The 13,370-nt window shown below is 48.9% G+C and overlaps 1 protein-coding gene across 2 annotated transcripts in view; it reads right to left on the bottom strand.

The window, feature by feature from the left end:
* Nucleotides 1–13,370, bottom strand: part of LIMK1 (LIM domain kinase 1) — a 38,070-nt gene that overhangs the window by 19,796 nt on the left and 4,904 nt on the right. The window contains exon 1 of one of the 2 annotated variants that reach the window (XM_081173010.1): nt 8,005–8,106. The exons of the other annotated variant lie outside the window; for it this stretch is intronic. Coding sequence (XP_081029136.1) covers nt 8,005–8,045 — 41 coding nt within the window. The 5' untranslated portion in view covers nt 8,046–8,106. Of the gene's footprint in view, nt 1–8,004; nt 8,107–13,370 lie in introns of those variants that run through there. 2 annotated transcript variants of the gene reach the window in all.

A 13,370-nucleotide genomic window follows, 5' to 3' on the forward strand; every position in this document is an offset into this window, starting at 1 on the left:
TATCAGGGCAAGAGATAAAATAAACCCCTTCACTCCCTAAGCTTGACTCATGGATTTCAGGCTGGGCATTTGACTGATTGAGGAAATGATTGCCTCAGCCGGTCAAATAATGGTCAAGACGTTTTTCAAAGCATTAAATTGACTAGGACAAAGGGGAATCCTCTCATTGTCAGCTGGCGTGATCCTTGGGCTCATTACAACATCCAGGGGATTGGGCCCATCATAGTTCAGCAATATGACCAGCCAGATGCCTGAATGAGAGGTCCAAAAGCAGGACCTGGGTGCAATAGCAATGCTATGCCAACTTGCAATTTCCAGCAATGGGCATTCAGAGACAATGGAGGTCAAACACAGCCGTCACAGAAGGTATTACCCTCCTTGGCAGATATCAAAAACACTTTCTTCTATATCACTTAATTGTTGGGGAGGTTGCAATAAACTTGGTACATATCATTTATAGTGGTGCTGTAAATTGGTGCAAGTTTTTTGGTTTTATTTTTTTTAAAATTGGCAGATGGTTATTCCTAAAGAAACCATGGTTTATTGTCCAAAATTAAATAACGGGTCTCATATATGATCTCGGCAGCTCAAACAGTAACTGCAACTCAATGGAAAATGGCCCCAAATCTTACACTGGACGTTTGGTACCTCTCACACTGGAATAATGGAGAAAAATACGCATAATTTGAGATTTCCACAGGGATTAGAACCTCCAGACACTTTTTATATGATTAGGCATTGAATTATGACGTCTACAGCAGAAACATCATTTTCATGATAATCCTTGTCCCCAGCCTGGCAAATTGGAAACTAGACTTAATAATCAGAAAACGCTAATATTTTTTTACTTGGACTTTGTTATTTTAGCCCATGTGCAAATGTACTTATTCTACGTGCCTATTTTACAGTTTTGTTTATCATCTTTGAATTCTCATCTGTTGTTATCACCGTTCTCTCTGTTTTATATGCATTATAACAGAAACAAAATGTCTTCACCAAAAAACATGGCCAGCATGGCCTTATCCTTCATGAATTTGTCTAATTCTCTTATCCAGCCATCACTACCTCCTGCGGGAGTTCCGTAGCTTAACTACGCACTGTGTGAAGAAATACTTCTACTGCAATCTCCAAACACTCAGCTTCGTTTTAAAATGACTTCCTGAGGTATGTGGGAGGGCTAACGGTTAAAGGCAAAGCAGGAACAATAGAAGAGAAGAGAAGAGAAGAGAAGAGAAGAGAAGAGAAGAGAAGAGAAGAGAAGAGAAGAGAAGGAGGCAGTTTTTATGGGAAGCTGTGGTAAGGAGGCAGAGGTGGCTCAGCTCTTCAAAAACTCTGAACACTGATGAATATTTGGTGACGTCTGACAATCCGGTTGTGACTGCCAGCCACATTCAAAATATATGCACCATGAAATTGTCTCTTTGGCACAGAGGTTGGTGAATCCCTGGCAACCCTGAAAGGCTGGCTGGGTGGCAGAGAGACGGGCTAGGTGCAGTTTGTTTGCGGCAACAAAGAGGCGTCAAAGGCTGGCAAAACAAGGCCAGGGATCTGAACATGCCACCCGTTGTTTCCGTCTCTGAAACTGAACGTTTAGGGAAGCAACTCTACTTTCCACCCTTATGAACCTTCGTCGAGGTCATTTCCTGGCTTGCAAAAGAACTGTGACACTTTTCTGGGTGAGTTCCCCAACAATGAGGAGGCAAAACTCACCCAAAATCACATGTCCAAATACTGTAAGAACTTTCCTTACACCAGAAGGTCAGACGTGATGGTGGCTGGAACCCACTGAGACAGGATAGGGTAGAAGGCAGGGAACCCAACAGCAGGGGGTGCCAGAGCTGATTGCAGGCAGAGCAAACTGTCTGCCGTCAAGGACCAGCTATTACTGGGAACAGCTGGGTTTTTCTGATGGTGAGAGGGATGAGTTTCTTTGTGGCAATGATTCTGCCTTGCATGCAGAAGGTCCCAGGTCCAATCCTTGGCATCTACAAGGCAGGGCTGGGAATATTCCCTGTGTCAAGGACTGGTTGGAGGCAGAGGAGTAGTGGGAGGCACCAGCTAAGGACACCCCCCCAAGGGAACTCCCAGGGAAGAAGGCTCAGAGCCAGTGGATTGGTGGTCGGGTGACCATGAGTGGTCGGAAGGAGAAGAGGAAGCAGACTGGGAGGAGAAGGTGTCAGAAGCTGAAGAGGCAACAGGGTTTAGTGAGCAAGAAGAGACTGTGGCAGATGGGTTCAGAGGCAGAGGCAGAAGCGGAGGCTGGGAAGCAGGAGGGCCAAGAGGCAGAGATGAGGCAGGCTGGTGAGGAAGCCAGGGAGTCTCCCCCTCCTGCTGCGACCAGCTCCCGTCCCTGTGGGTCTCCTAGAACACACAGAGACATGAAAAGAGCAGAGCAGAGATTGGTTGTGTGCAGAGGCAGTCTCAGTCTCTGATTGCTTGGGGGGACAACCCTGGAGAGGGGTGGACTTAGGCAGCTGTGGGGAAGGTGGGAACCATCAGTCCTCGCAACTGCCTCATTGGGGAAGACCTACTGGAAGGAGTTGGTGGGATTACAAGGCCTGCGATATTTTTCTTGCTGTGAATAGAGAGTTAACTTCATTGACACTGGGTGTTTTACTGCTGACCTACGCTTGACTGCGGCTCAGTCTGGAACCATGGAGAGCTGCTATCCCATCAGTGCAGGCAACACTGAGCTGGATGGGCCAATGTTCTGACTACATGACTCTTGGGATCCCTTCAGACTCTACTATTCTATGATTTGTATGTTCCTTTAGGGTGCTCAGTTCTAGACTTCTGGGAGACTGAGGTGTGTGTGTGCGTGCACACAGGCTTTCTCCACCCCACCATCTCACCCAGCGTCCTTTTTCAGACTGTGGTCAGCTAGAAATCTCAAAGATCCCCCCAAGCTGGCAGTAGGACAGCAGAGATCCAGGGTGGGCAAAAGCAAATGCTTCTTCACATGCAGCATGAAACCACAGAGTTGTAAGGGATCCCCAAGGGCCTTCTAGTCCAATCCCCTGCAGTGCAGGAATTCACCGGTGGAACTCCCTGCCACAAGAGGTGGGGGCAGTCCTTGAAGAGACTCCAAATGGGGATCCTACAGATTAATGGGAGAGAAGGGGATTGGGGTGTCTGTGTGTCCGGCTGGTGGCTAAACAAAATTTCCAGAGTCAGGGGCAGTCTAGATGCCAGGGATGAGGATAAAAAATGTGGGGTTCCAATCCTTCCTTATGTACATTTTGCATGGGAGGAACCAGGCAGGGCTGAGCTAACGGCTGGTGGGGATTTCCCCTGAGGAAAGGAGGAAGTGATGGGACAGATTCGCTTCCTGTTTGGGTCTGACAGGTTGCAAAGCCACTGCATGTGTTCTCACGCCACTGTGGCATGGGATCAGCAACAAGCCACAGAAACGCCCCCTTACTGGCACCTCCACAAGGGCAGCCTTAGACCCAGCCCTGAGGGGAGGCTCAGATCCCACTTCAGGACAGATGAAGGGTGTGCCAACTTCCCAAACCTTCCCAGTCTAACCATCCTGGGTCCCACCTTATTCCAACACAGACAGAGCTCTCAGTGCACTTTCATTTTTCTACCAGGATCCCTTTTCAATCAGCAGCTATTTGCATTATTATTAATTATATTCCTATCCTGACCTTTTTCTTGGGTCCTGCTTGCAGGTTTCCCCAAAGAGGCATCCAGGAGAATGGGATGCTGGACTAGATGGGCCACTAGCGTAACCTAGCAGGCTCTTGTATTCTCAAACAGCCTCTGCTTCTGGCAAAGTCCCCCAGTTATCCCAAGGGCATTTCCCACTGCGTCTCCTTTTAGCTGCTCTCTGATTCATTCTCGGTTTGGAGATGCCAATCTGAAAAGGGAGAAGCAGGGCTCGGGTGTCTCCTGAAACGTGGCCACCTGCAAAGGCTGGTTTTGCCTCTGTCTGCAACGCTCCTTTTGTCCTTGAGCACTCCGTTTACATTTGGGTGTCAAATGTCCCTCTCGGCTTGTCCTCCCCCCTGCTTCTGGTGGATCAGGGCAGCCAAGCAGGCACCCCTGGGGACCCACTATCACCCTTCAATTGAGCAGAAAGACTCCTATCGGCAACCTTGCTCCTAAGGTTTACTCACAAATCCTGCAAATCTGAAGGATGGTCTAAGAGTGTGAAAAGAGCCCTGCCGGATCATAGAATCAGGAGGGGCCCAAAGCTGAACCCCTGTGATGCATCAAGCCATGGACCTTTCCAGTCCAGCATCTTATTCCCACAGGGGCCAGCCGGATGCTTATGGGAAGCCCCAAAGCATGACAGAAACTTTCCCCATTTATGATAGTGTTATCCTCCATGAATTTGTCTACTAGTTCTCTTTTAATGCCAACTGAGCTGAGGCCCTGGTTCACATCCAACCCTGAGGGAGCAACTTGCTCATGAGGAGCTCTCCGTGGTTCTGAAACAACTGACCTGACTTGCCCTGGGGACTTCTCCAGGGAATCAGAACTGGATTGATCTAGCCCCAAAGGTCCTCTTCTCTGACCAGCAGCTAGTCTCCAAAGTCAAGCTGAGATCCTCTAGAACGGCTGTGATTTGAACCCAGGATCCCATCCACATGCTAAATGGGTGCTCTGTGACCTTTTTGTGAATTATTTTATTAGCCTGGTGACACATGTTTTCTTTCTATTACCTCCTACAGCAGCAGGTCTTTTAATTATCAGGGAAAGTATTTAATTATAATTGTTCAGAAAAGGGTAAGTCTCAGCACCTTCCACATGAAATATGACATATGTTGTGTCCAACACTAGTCCCACGCAAAACAGACTCAAAACAGACGCACTGAAATAAAAGAGTATATTGCTTTTGATGAGACCAATTCAAGTGGATCTCAGTTGGATTACAACCATCTGGCCAGATTTACAGAACCGCGCCACCCTACACCTCTTTACTTGGAAGTAAGGCCCACTGAGTTGAGCAGTGATGACTCTCATGCAGGAGACCAGCATTGCGCAATCATATGCCAAACCTTTGGCCAACCTAGGTCCTTCCTAGGTTTTGGACTACAACTCCCATCAGCAGTGGCACCAGGGGATGAACATACTGTCCTTTGAAACAGCTGGAAGGGCCCAGGTTGGCAAAAGGTGGAGTTAGCTGAACACTCTGCAAAGGTGGCGTACATGGTTCTCCCCCTCCTCAATCAACTCCCACAACAACCCTGTGAGGTAGGTTAGGCTGAGAGAGAGCATGACTGTCCCACAAGGTCACCCAGTGAGCTTCCTGGCCAAGTGGGGATTAGAACCCTGGTCTCCAAGATCATAGTCCAGCACTCAAACCACTACACCACACTGCCTCTGACAATTAAAAAAACACCTACAGGTGTCACTGGCAATAAAAAGGTGCACCTCCCAAACTTAGGGTGCACACATGCATCTGTGCTTTGCAAGCATGCCGAGATTTAAAAACGAGACTTTCCAGAATATGGCAGAGGAAGAAGAAAAGGCTTCTGGACCGGCCACTCTCTGGGAAAACACCTGCCTTGATTTACTAATCTGCCACCTTCTTACAGTGCAGTTAATTTCCATGTCTATATCATTTGGGGAGGGAGAGGGAGGTCTTTGCTTGCACCAGCGCCACCTAGGCCAGCCACGATTCCCATTGTCTGAGGCCTGCCTCCTTGTGGCTGCCTCGCCGGCTGGCCAACCAAGTACGAACCCTGGGAGTGGTGAGCCTGCAGCAGGAGTTTCTGCGGAAAGGTATTCAGTGTGACTCAGCCTGCCGCTGGTGCAATGGATTTACGTGACAGGAGGCATCCGGGCAAGCTGTCGTGCGAAGCTCTCTCTCTCTCCCCCCCCCTCTCTTCCAGCACAAGAAGCCTGCAATTGCCCCCTCCCCAAGGGCAGAAAGTACCCTGAGGGGACCAGCTTTTTGCTATAAGCCTCTGTGTTCACTGGTGAAGTTACTTACACGCCTCTCCTAGCATGAGGCACCTGCAGAAGGATGGCGCCACCCAGCAGGTGTTCTGCACAATAGCCTTGCACGCTGCGGGTGCCACCCCGGCTGACCTCACGGAGGCAGCGACCCCAGATGGCTTTAAAAGAGGATTAGACAAATCAATGGAGGAGGAGGGGGCTCTCCATGGCTACTAGCCAGGGTGGCTGTGCTCTGGTGAGAGACAGCAATGCTTCTGAATCGCAGTTGCTAGAAACCACAGGACGGGAGAGGGCTCTTATCTTCTTAGGCACCCCGTTTCATGGTGTGAACGTGCCAGGAATCAGCTGGCATTTGGGGGATCCATCACAAGCCAGCAGGAACCCTCATGCACCCCTTGATCTCTCCTAGTGGCCCCGGGCAGAGAGGGTCTTCCCGGACTCTCCATCCCACCCCCATGAAAGAAACGCTCCTGCCAGAGGGGGAGATTGAGTTGGTCCATGTGGCTTGTGTGATGAGGCTCCATTGCATCATTGCTGCTCAGCCCCCTCCTCTCCTCCCCACCTCATTTCCAGAGTGAGGAGGGGAATGCCAAAGCAGCAGTGACTGACGTCACCTGCAGGGGGGCCACCCCATTACATCACCCTTGCGGAACTTCCCAGCTCAAACTCTAAGCAGGGAGAGAGGGGAGCCAATAGCAGAGCCGGCTGCATTTAACCCATGCCTGGCTACCAAACAATGGCTATTCTGGGTTTCCTGGGATTTAGCAGGCGCATAGAAACCTAAGAGTAAGGAGCAGAAGAACGTAAGAATTGAGAGCATAGTGCTATTTGGAAAGGTTCTCTGATTTTATTGTTAATATTCCTGTATACTATTTTATTTTTATTATTTTGTACAGCATCTGCTTTTTATTCACTGGATTGCAGGGGGTTGGGCTAGATAACCCTTCAGGGCCCTTCCAACTCTACAGTCCTAGCATTCTGAGATTTAGGGCTCATCCACACTTTTGCTTGCTCCGTATTTTGATCTCCTTGCGTCCCAATTAATTCCCCCGAGTCCAGAAGCTTTCCTCAATGTTCTGCAGCTGTGCCTTGTGGAAATCCAATCTTACCCGCTGAATCAGAAGCTCAGTAAGTAAGCAAAATCCCTCTCCAGTTTTTTCCACGCATCTGATGAGATCTGATTCAGCAGGTAAGATCTGATTTTCACAAGGCACAGCAGTGGAACGGCAATAAAAGCTCTCAGACGCAGTGGAATTAATCGATACACAATCCAATCAAAATATGGGTCAAGTTAAAGTGTGAATGAGCACTTATTTGGTTTTTGCCTTTGCCTTTTGCCTGGTACAGTATATTGCTTGATCTTTTTCTTTTGCGCTGCATTTGACCTACACTTTGTATTTTGTTGTGAGATTATACTTGATAATGTATGTCGATTAGAGTTTCTGGCTTTTTTTTGCATTGGATCTCCATTTTTGAACATCAGAAGAGCCTGCTGGATCAGGCCAATGGCACAGCTAGTCCAGTATCCTGCTCTCACAGTGGCCAAACTGTCATTCAGCAAGCAGACTCCAAGCACAAGAGACCTCCCCCTCTGCATTCATAGGCATTGCTGCCTCTGTGGAGGCAAAGCACAGCCATTGTGGCTTTTAGCAAATGACAGCCCTCTCCTTAATGATCTTGCCAAATCCCCTTTCAAAGCCATCCAAATTGGTGCCCATCTCTGCCTCTTGTGGGAGTGAGTTCCACAGTTTAACGTTGCGCTGCATAAAGAAGTTCCTTTTATCTGTCCTGAATCTTCCAACATTCAGCTTCATCGAATGTCTAGCGTTAAACTTTCCTCCATCCACTTTCTCCATGCCAGGCATAATTTTGCCTATCGTGTTGCCTCTTACTCGCCAAAAAAAGTCCCAAATGTTGCAACCTATTTTTTCCCTACAGTACCAGACCTCTGGTTTGTATAACATTCTGAGACTCTACCCTGCTGTATCGGAGTTCTGTTTTCCATGAGCTGATCTGAAATTCTTTTGAATATAAGTCGTTCGAGATATTATTTTTTAAAAAAATATTAATGGAAGCAAAAGCCACCACACCTACCTGAAGAAAGTGGTGTTCAGGGATAGACTTCCTCTGAACATGGCAGGTCCATTCCTAACGGCCACAGGGAATAAGGGCAGCCCTGTTGGATCTGAGCAAAAGCGCCGCCCAACCAGATGCCGCTTGGAAGTCTACAAGAAGCAAGGGGTCTGTGGTAGCCTGATATCTGGCCCCCAGCATCCGCTGGATATCGCTTTCACTTCCATGCAAAGCCCACTCACACTTCCTTGCTGGTGGATGGCCTCATTGCCTGCTCCTCCCCCTCCACACCACACTAATTTGCACATAGGTTGCAGCAGTTGGGAGTTTTTAAGTTCAGAGAAAATGCAAGTAAAAGAGGCAACCTGACTGAAGTTTATAAAATTATGCCCGGCATGGAGAAACTGGACAGAGAAGAGGTTCCTTTCCTCTCTCAAAACTGTAGAATTCGTGGACATCCAAGGAAGCTGAATTTTTGGAATATTCAGAACAGGCCAAAGACTATCGTGCTCAGCTGTGGAACCCCCTGGAGGCGGCAAAGGCCACCAACTTGGACGGCTTTAAAAGAAGACTGGACAAATTCAAGGAGGAGGAGAGGGCTATCAGTGGCTCAGTACAACGTCGCAATGTAAAATAGGATAAAATAATTTCTCAAAAGGCTGTGTGGCATAGTGGCTAGAGTGTCAGGCTAGGAACTAGAAGACCAGGGTTGAAATCCCCCCATCAGCCATGAAGCTTGGGCTCTGTCCCTGCCTCTCAGCCTGACCTACCTCACAGGGTTGTGGTGGGTGTCAATGCAATAAATAAATTATGTGCATGCCACGAGAATCCAGTGGATTGCAAGCACTCATGAGCTCACAGAAGTTAGCTCCAAGCAAGTAAATGTTCGGTTCCTTCCTCCTAAAAACCAACCAACCAACAAACAAACAACACCTTTCCTGTGAGGCCTACAGTTCAGGCCCCTTCATTGCTGCCCACAACAAAATGGAAGCTTGAAAACCTGAAACTGCAGCCGCTCAAAGTTCTCTCTTGTCTCCCCTTCCTTCTTATCTGCCTTGCCGCCTTGCTGCTTCCCTCTCAAACACAATTTAATTTGTAAGCTTCTGGGGGCAGGGAAGCCTCTAATTTTAATGCTCCCTCCATTAAGAGTCACATGGAAGACTCTGTACATCACACATGCCATTTTCATTTGACTGCAGCTCAGCTTCTGGCAAAAAACCAAGACACTCATCTCACTCTCTGGAATTTGACATCACCAGTTACGTATCTAATTATGTAACAACATCATTCTCAGTGGTTGGGTTTCCTTTTGTCGAATAAGTTTTATGACAACAGTGACCAGTCTTCTTCCCAGATCTCCATCTCTTATTATGGACTGGTATTATACCTGAACACTTTTGGTTCTTAGCTAAAATTTTGGCCTCACTCCCCCTCCCAGGCTGTGTGTGGCCCACAGGTTCTGTGTCAAAGTACTATTGTGGCCCACTTGGTATGAAGAGTTGGACCACCCTGACCTAGAGGAACCAAACCTAGTCACTTCCCTTTTCAGAGTCTGCCCTGGGGGTTAATGCAGAAAAGAACCCATCAGGCCAAGCCATTTGGGGTTTCAATGGGATTTCCAAAAACCTGCCAAGGAAAATCAGCATTTAAAAGGAAGCACAGTCAAAACCAGGTGTTGTGAATGGAAAAGGGTCTGCTTCCAAGCCATGGACTCTGATAGCTGGACTTCCTCTTAGAGGTTTAAAGTTTAAATGAGGTTAAATGTGGGACACCCACCCAAAATGAGTTTTGGCTTCCTTTTGGAATGAGGACGGGAAGAATCATGCATGGTACCTTGAGCTCCTTTGGGAGAAAGGTCAACAACAACCACTACTACTACTACTACTACTACTACTACTACTACTACTACTTCTTCTACAACTACAACTACTACAACAACAGTATCTCAATTCAAAATGGCATCAGATGGTATTCAAACATAGATGGAAAAAGTGCTCCTCTGTCTCAGGCACTATCATGCCACACTGGGGAAACATTATCCCAAGACATGTCCAAACACATAGAGAGCAGGCAGACAGACAGACAGACAGACAAACTACTTTCCAAAATATATAGTAGGTTAATCAATCAATCAATCAATCAATCAATTAATCAGCATTATTTGTTTCGATGCAAAGGAATTCCAATCAGTGGCGTAGCGTGGGGGGTGCAGGGGGGGGGCCGGCCGCACCGGGCGCAACATCTGGGGGTTAGGGTTAGGGGGCGCAAATCCACGGGTTAGGGGGCGCAAATCCATGGGTTAGGGGGCGCAAATTACTTGCCTTGCCCCGGGTGCTGACAACCCACGCTACGCCACTGATTCCAATGCAAACAGGGGAGAGGAACACTACCAATTACATATCATTTGCAGACTGAAAGTCACAACAGTGAATGTGGATAGCATTCACTGGACTGATTTCTGTCCCACACAAGGAACAAATCAGCAGACATTAGCCATTTTCTGCTCCTGTTCCCATTTCCTTCAGAATTCCACCTTGCCCAGGACCAGTGATTCTAATAATACGAGACAGGATGTTGACAAAAGGAGTCCAGCTTGCCTTTCTTTCTCCACCAAGGACAATGAAAGGTGACCTTTGCTGGCACGTGCTGGCAAGTGGTAGCCGCTGATCTGGAAATAGAATCAGAAGCTGCAAAACTCTTCCAGTTTGCTGGCACTGAGAAGCTTCTATGAGGCAACCAGGAGCTGGCAGCTCCTTGTTCTCAGTCTGAAGAAAACAGAATGGGATTTCACACCCCAGAGTGCAACACAAATTTGTTCCACCTTCCTTTTGCCTCGGGTCAAACCATGTACAGCAGGTTTTGGAAACCACGCAGAAACCTGCTGGACCTCTTTATGCCAGGTGCAAGTGAGCCGAACAGACATGCCCCACCCCCTTGACCAATTCAAAAGAAGCATTGCTGCCTATAACTTTAGGTGGGGCTGCTTCTGAATCAGAAACCAAATGCAAAGACAAGCCCAACAGGGATCCTCCATTCTTGCTTTAAAAGACAGTTTTAATACCACGGAGAACCCGGCCAGCTAAATCAAACCTCCATGCTCAGAGGAAGTGTAACTTTGGACACCAGATGCTAGAGACAAAGAACAACATCAGAAAAGCCTGGTGGATCAGGCCAATGGCCCATCTACTCCAGCATCCTGTTCTCACAGTGGCCAACCGGATGCTCCATGGAGAAGCAAGCAGGACTTGAGCACAAGAGCCTCTTTCCTCCTGCAGTTCCCAGAAACTGGTATTCAGAAGCATTATTGCCTCTGACTGTGGAGCCAGAGCATAGCTACCATAGCTAGTAGCCTTCAAGAGCCTTCCCCTCGTCCATGAATGTGCCTCATTCTCTTTTAAAGCCATCCAGGTTGTTGGCCATCACTGCCCCCTGTGGGAGGGAGTTCCACAGTTTAACTATGCAGAGCATGAAGAAGGACTTTCTTTCCTCTGTACCAAATCATCCAGCAGCTTCATTGGATGTCCACGAGTTCTAGTGTTATGAGAGAGGGAGAAAAACTTCTCTCTATCCACTTTCACCATGGAATCATAGAACTGCAGAGTTGGAAGGGACCTTGCCCAAACCCCTGCAATGCAGGAATATGCAGCTGGCCCATACGGGGGTCAAACCCACAACCTTGGCATTTTTAACACCACCTGAGCCACCTTCATCATGCCAGGTGTCATTTGATAAACTTCTACCATGTCACCTCTTTGGGCTTGTCCACATTTCCGCTTGTTCTATGCCAAGGATTGCAAATTGGAGGATATATAAATATATCACCCAACCCTAGTCAGCGGTTCTCACCTGTGACTGCTAAATAAACCCTCCACATTCAGAGGCAGTGTATCTTTCAATATCAGATGCTTAGAGCCAAAGGGCAACAGGAGCACTAGTCATACCTCGGGTTACAGATGCTTCAGGTTGCGGTTTTTCAGGTTACGGACCACCGAAACCCGGAAGTACTGGAACGGGTTACTTCTGGCTTTTGGCTGCCATGCATGCGCAGAAGCACTAAATTGCACTTTGTGCATGTGCAGAAGCACCAAATCACAACCCACACATGCACAGATGCGTCACTGAGGGTTGTGGACGCTATGGGTTGCGAACGTGCATCCCGCACGGATCATGTTCGCAACCCGAGCGTCCACTGTACTGGGAAGCTTTCCAGAGGTGCCAAGTGACCACAGCCGGAGGCAGTGCACTGAGCCAACCCAACCCAGTGCCTGGCCCAGCTAGTCAGCTTTTATCTCCTGCCAACTCTGAGTTCAAATCCTGCGTTTCATCATTTCCGGCGGAGACTTACTTGGCTCCTGCTGTCAGAAAGTGGTTGCTCTTGAGCACGGCAGCCAGCAACGGGGTCTCCTCCTTGGCACCTGCCCACTGCTGGTGCCTCGAACGTGGGCAGAGGCACACCCTTCCCTGCCTGCCCTGGGCAGCCAGGGGCTGAGCCCGGCCCCCGAGATAAGCCCCCGAGTTCGCCAGCTCTGACCCCGAAGAGTAGCTCCTCACTGCTATTGCAATTTGCTCCGCTCTGCTCTGCTCTGTTCTGCCTCGGAAGCTGACTCCAGCCAGCCCAGCCCCAGGGCAGGAAGTTGTTCTGTAATCACAAGGAGGGGAATTTCCTCTGTGACTGCCGCCTCCACGCAGCATCGGGCCTCTCTCTCAGCCGCCCCCCTGGGAGTCACGTAGCTATCTTTGTCAACAGCCCTGCGCAGATGTGCTCTTGCCACAGCTGGGAGGCCGGAGCGCAGGCCTCTCTCTGCACCGCCTCTTGCATCATCGAGCCAGCCTGCGCATTGTCCACCTCAGAGGACACATGCAATTTCCACCCACCTCCGGGCCCCGCTAGCTGGTGGGGGGAGCACCAACACCTGAGCATCTCCCCAGCATGCAAGAGCTGTAAGAACGTGAGAAGAGCCTGATGGATCAGGCCAAAGACACATCTGGCACAGCACCCTGTTCCCACAATAGCTAAATGCCCCTAAGAACTTGGAAATAGAGATAGACTGCCACTGGGCCTGGAGGTTCCATCAGGACATAAGAAGAGCCCAGAGGCAGAGCATAGCTATCATGGTTAGTAGCCTTCTCCTCCATGAATTTGTCTTTTAAAGGAATCCAGGTTGGTGTTCCCCACTGCATCCTGCGGGAGCAAGTTCCGGAGTTTAAATGCATGTCCTCAGATGGTTCACAGACGCACCCGTTTGTCCTCAAGCCAGACTCTTCCAAGCAGACTCCAGTATGAGTGTGAGAGAAGAGCTATTTTATTCCCTGCTTGGTGAGGGAGGCAGCCAGACTTTTAAAAGCTCACAACCCCAAAGCAGCCGGGGTCGGGGCCCAGGGAATCG

The sequence above is a fragment of the Podarcis bocagei genome (genome assembly GCF_964188305.1).
Source record: "Podarcis bocagei genome assembly, chromosome: 15".
Classification (NCBI taxonomy): domain Eukaryota; kingdom Metazoa; phylum Chordata; class Lepidosauria; order Squamata; family Lacertidae; genus Podarcis; species Podarcis bocagei.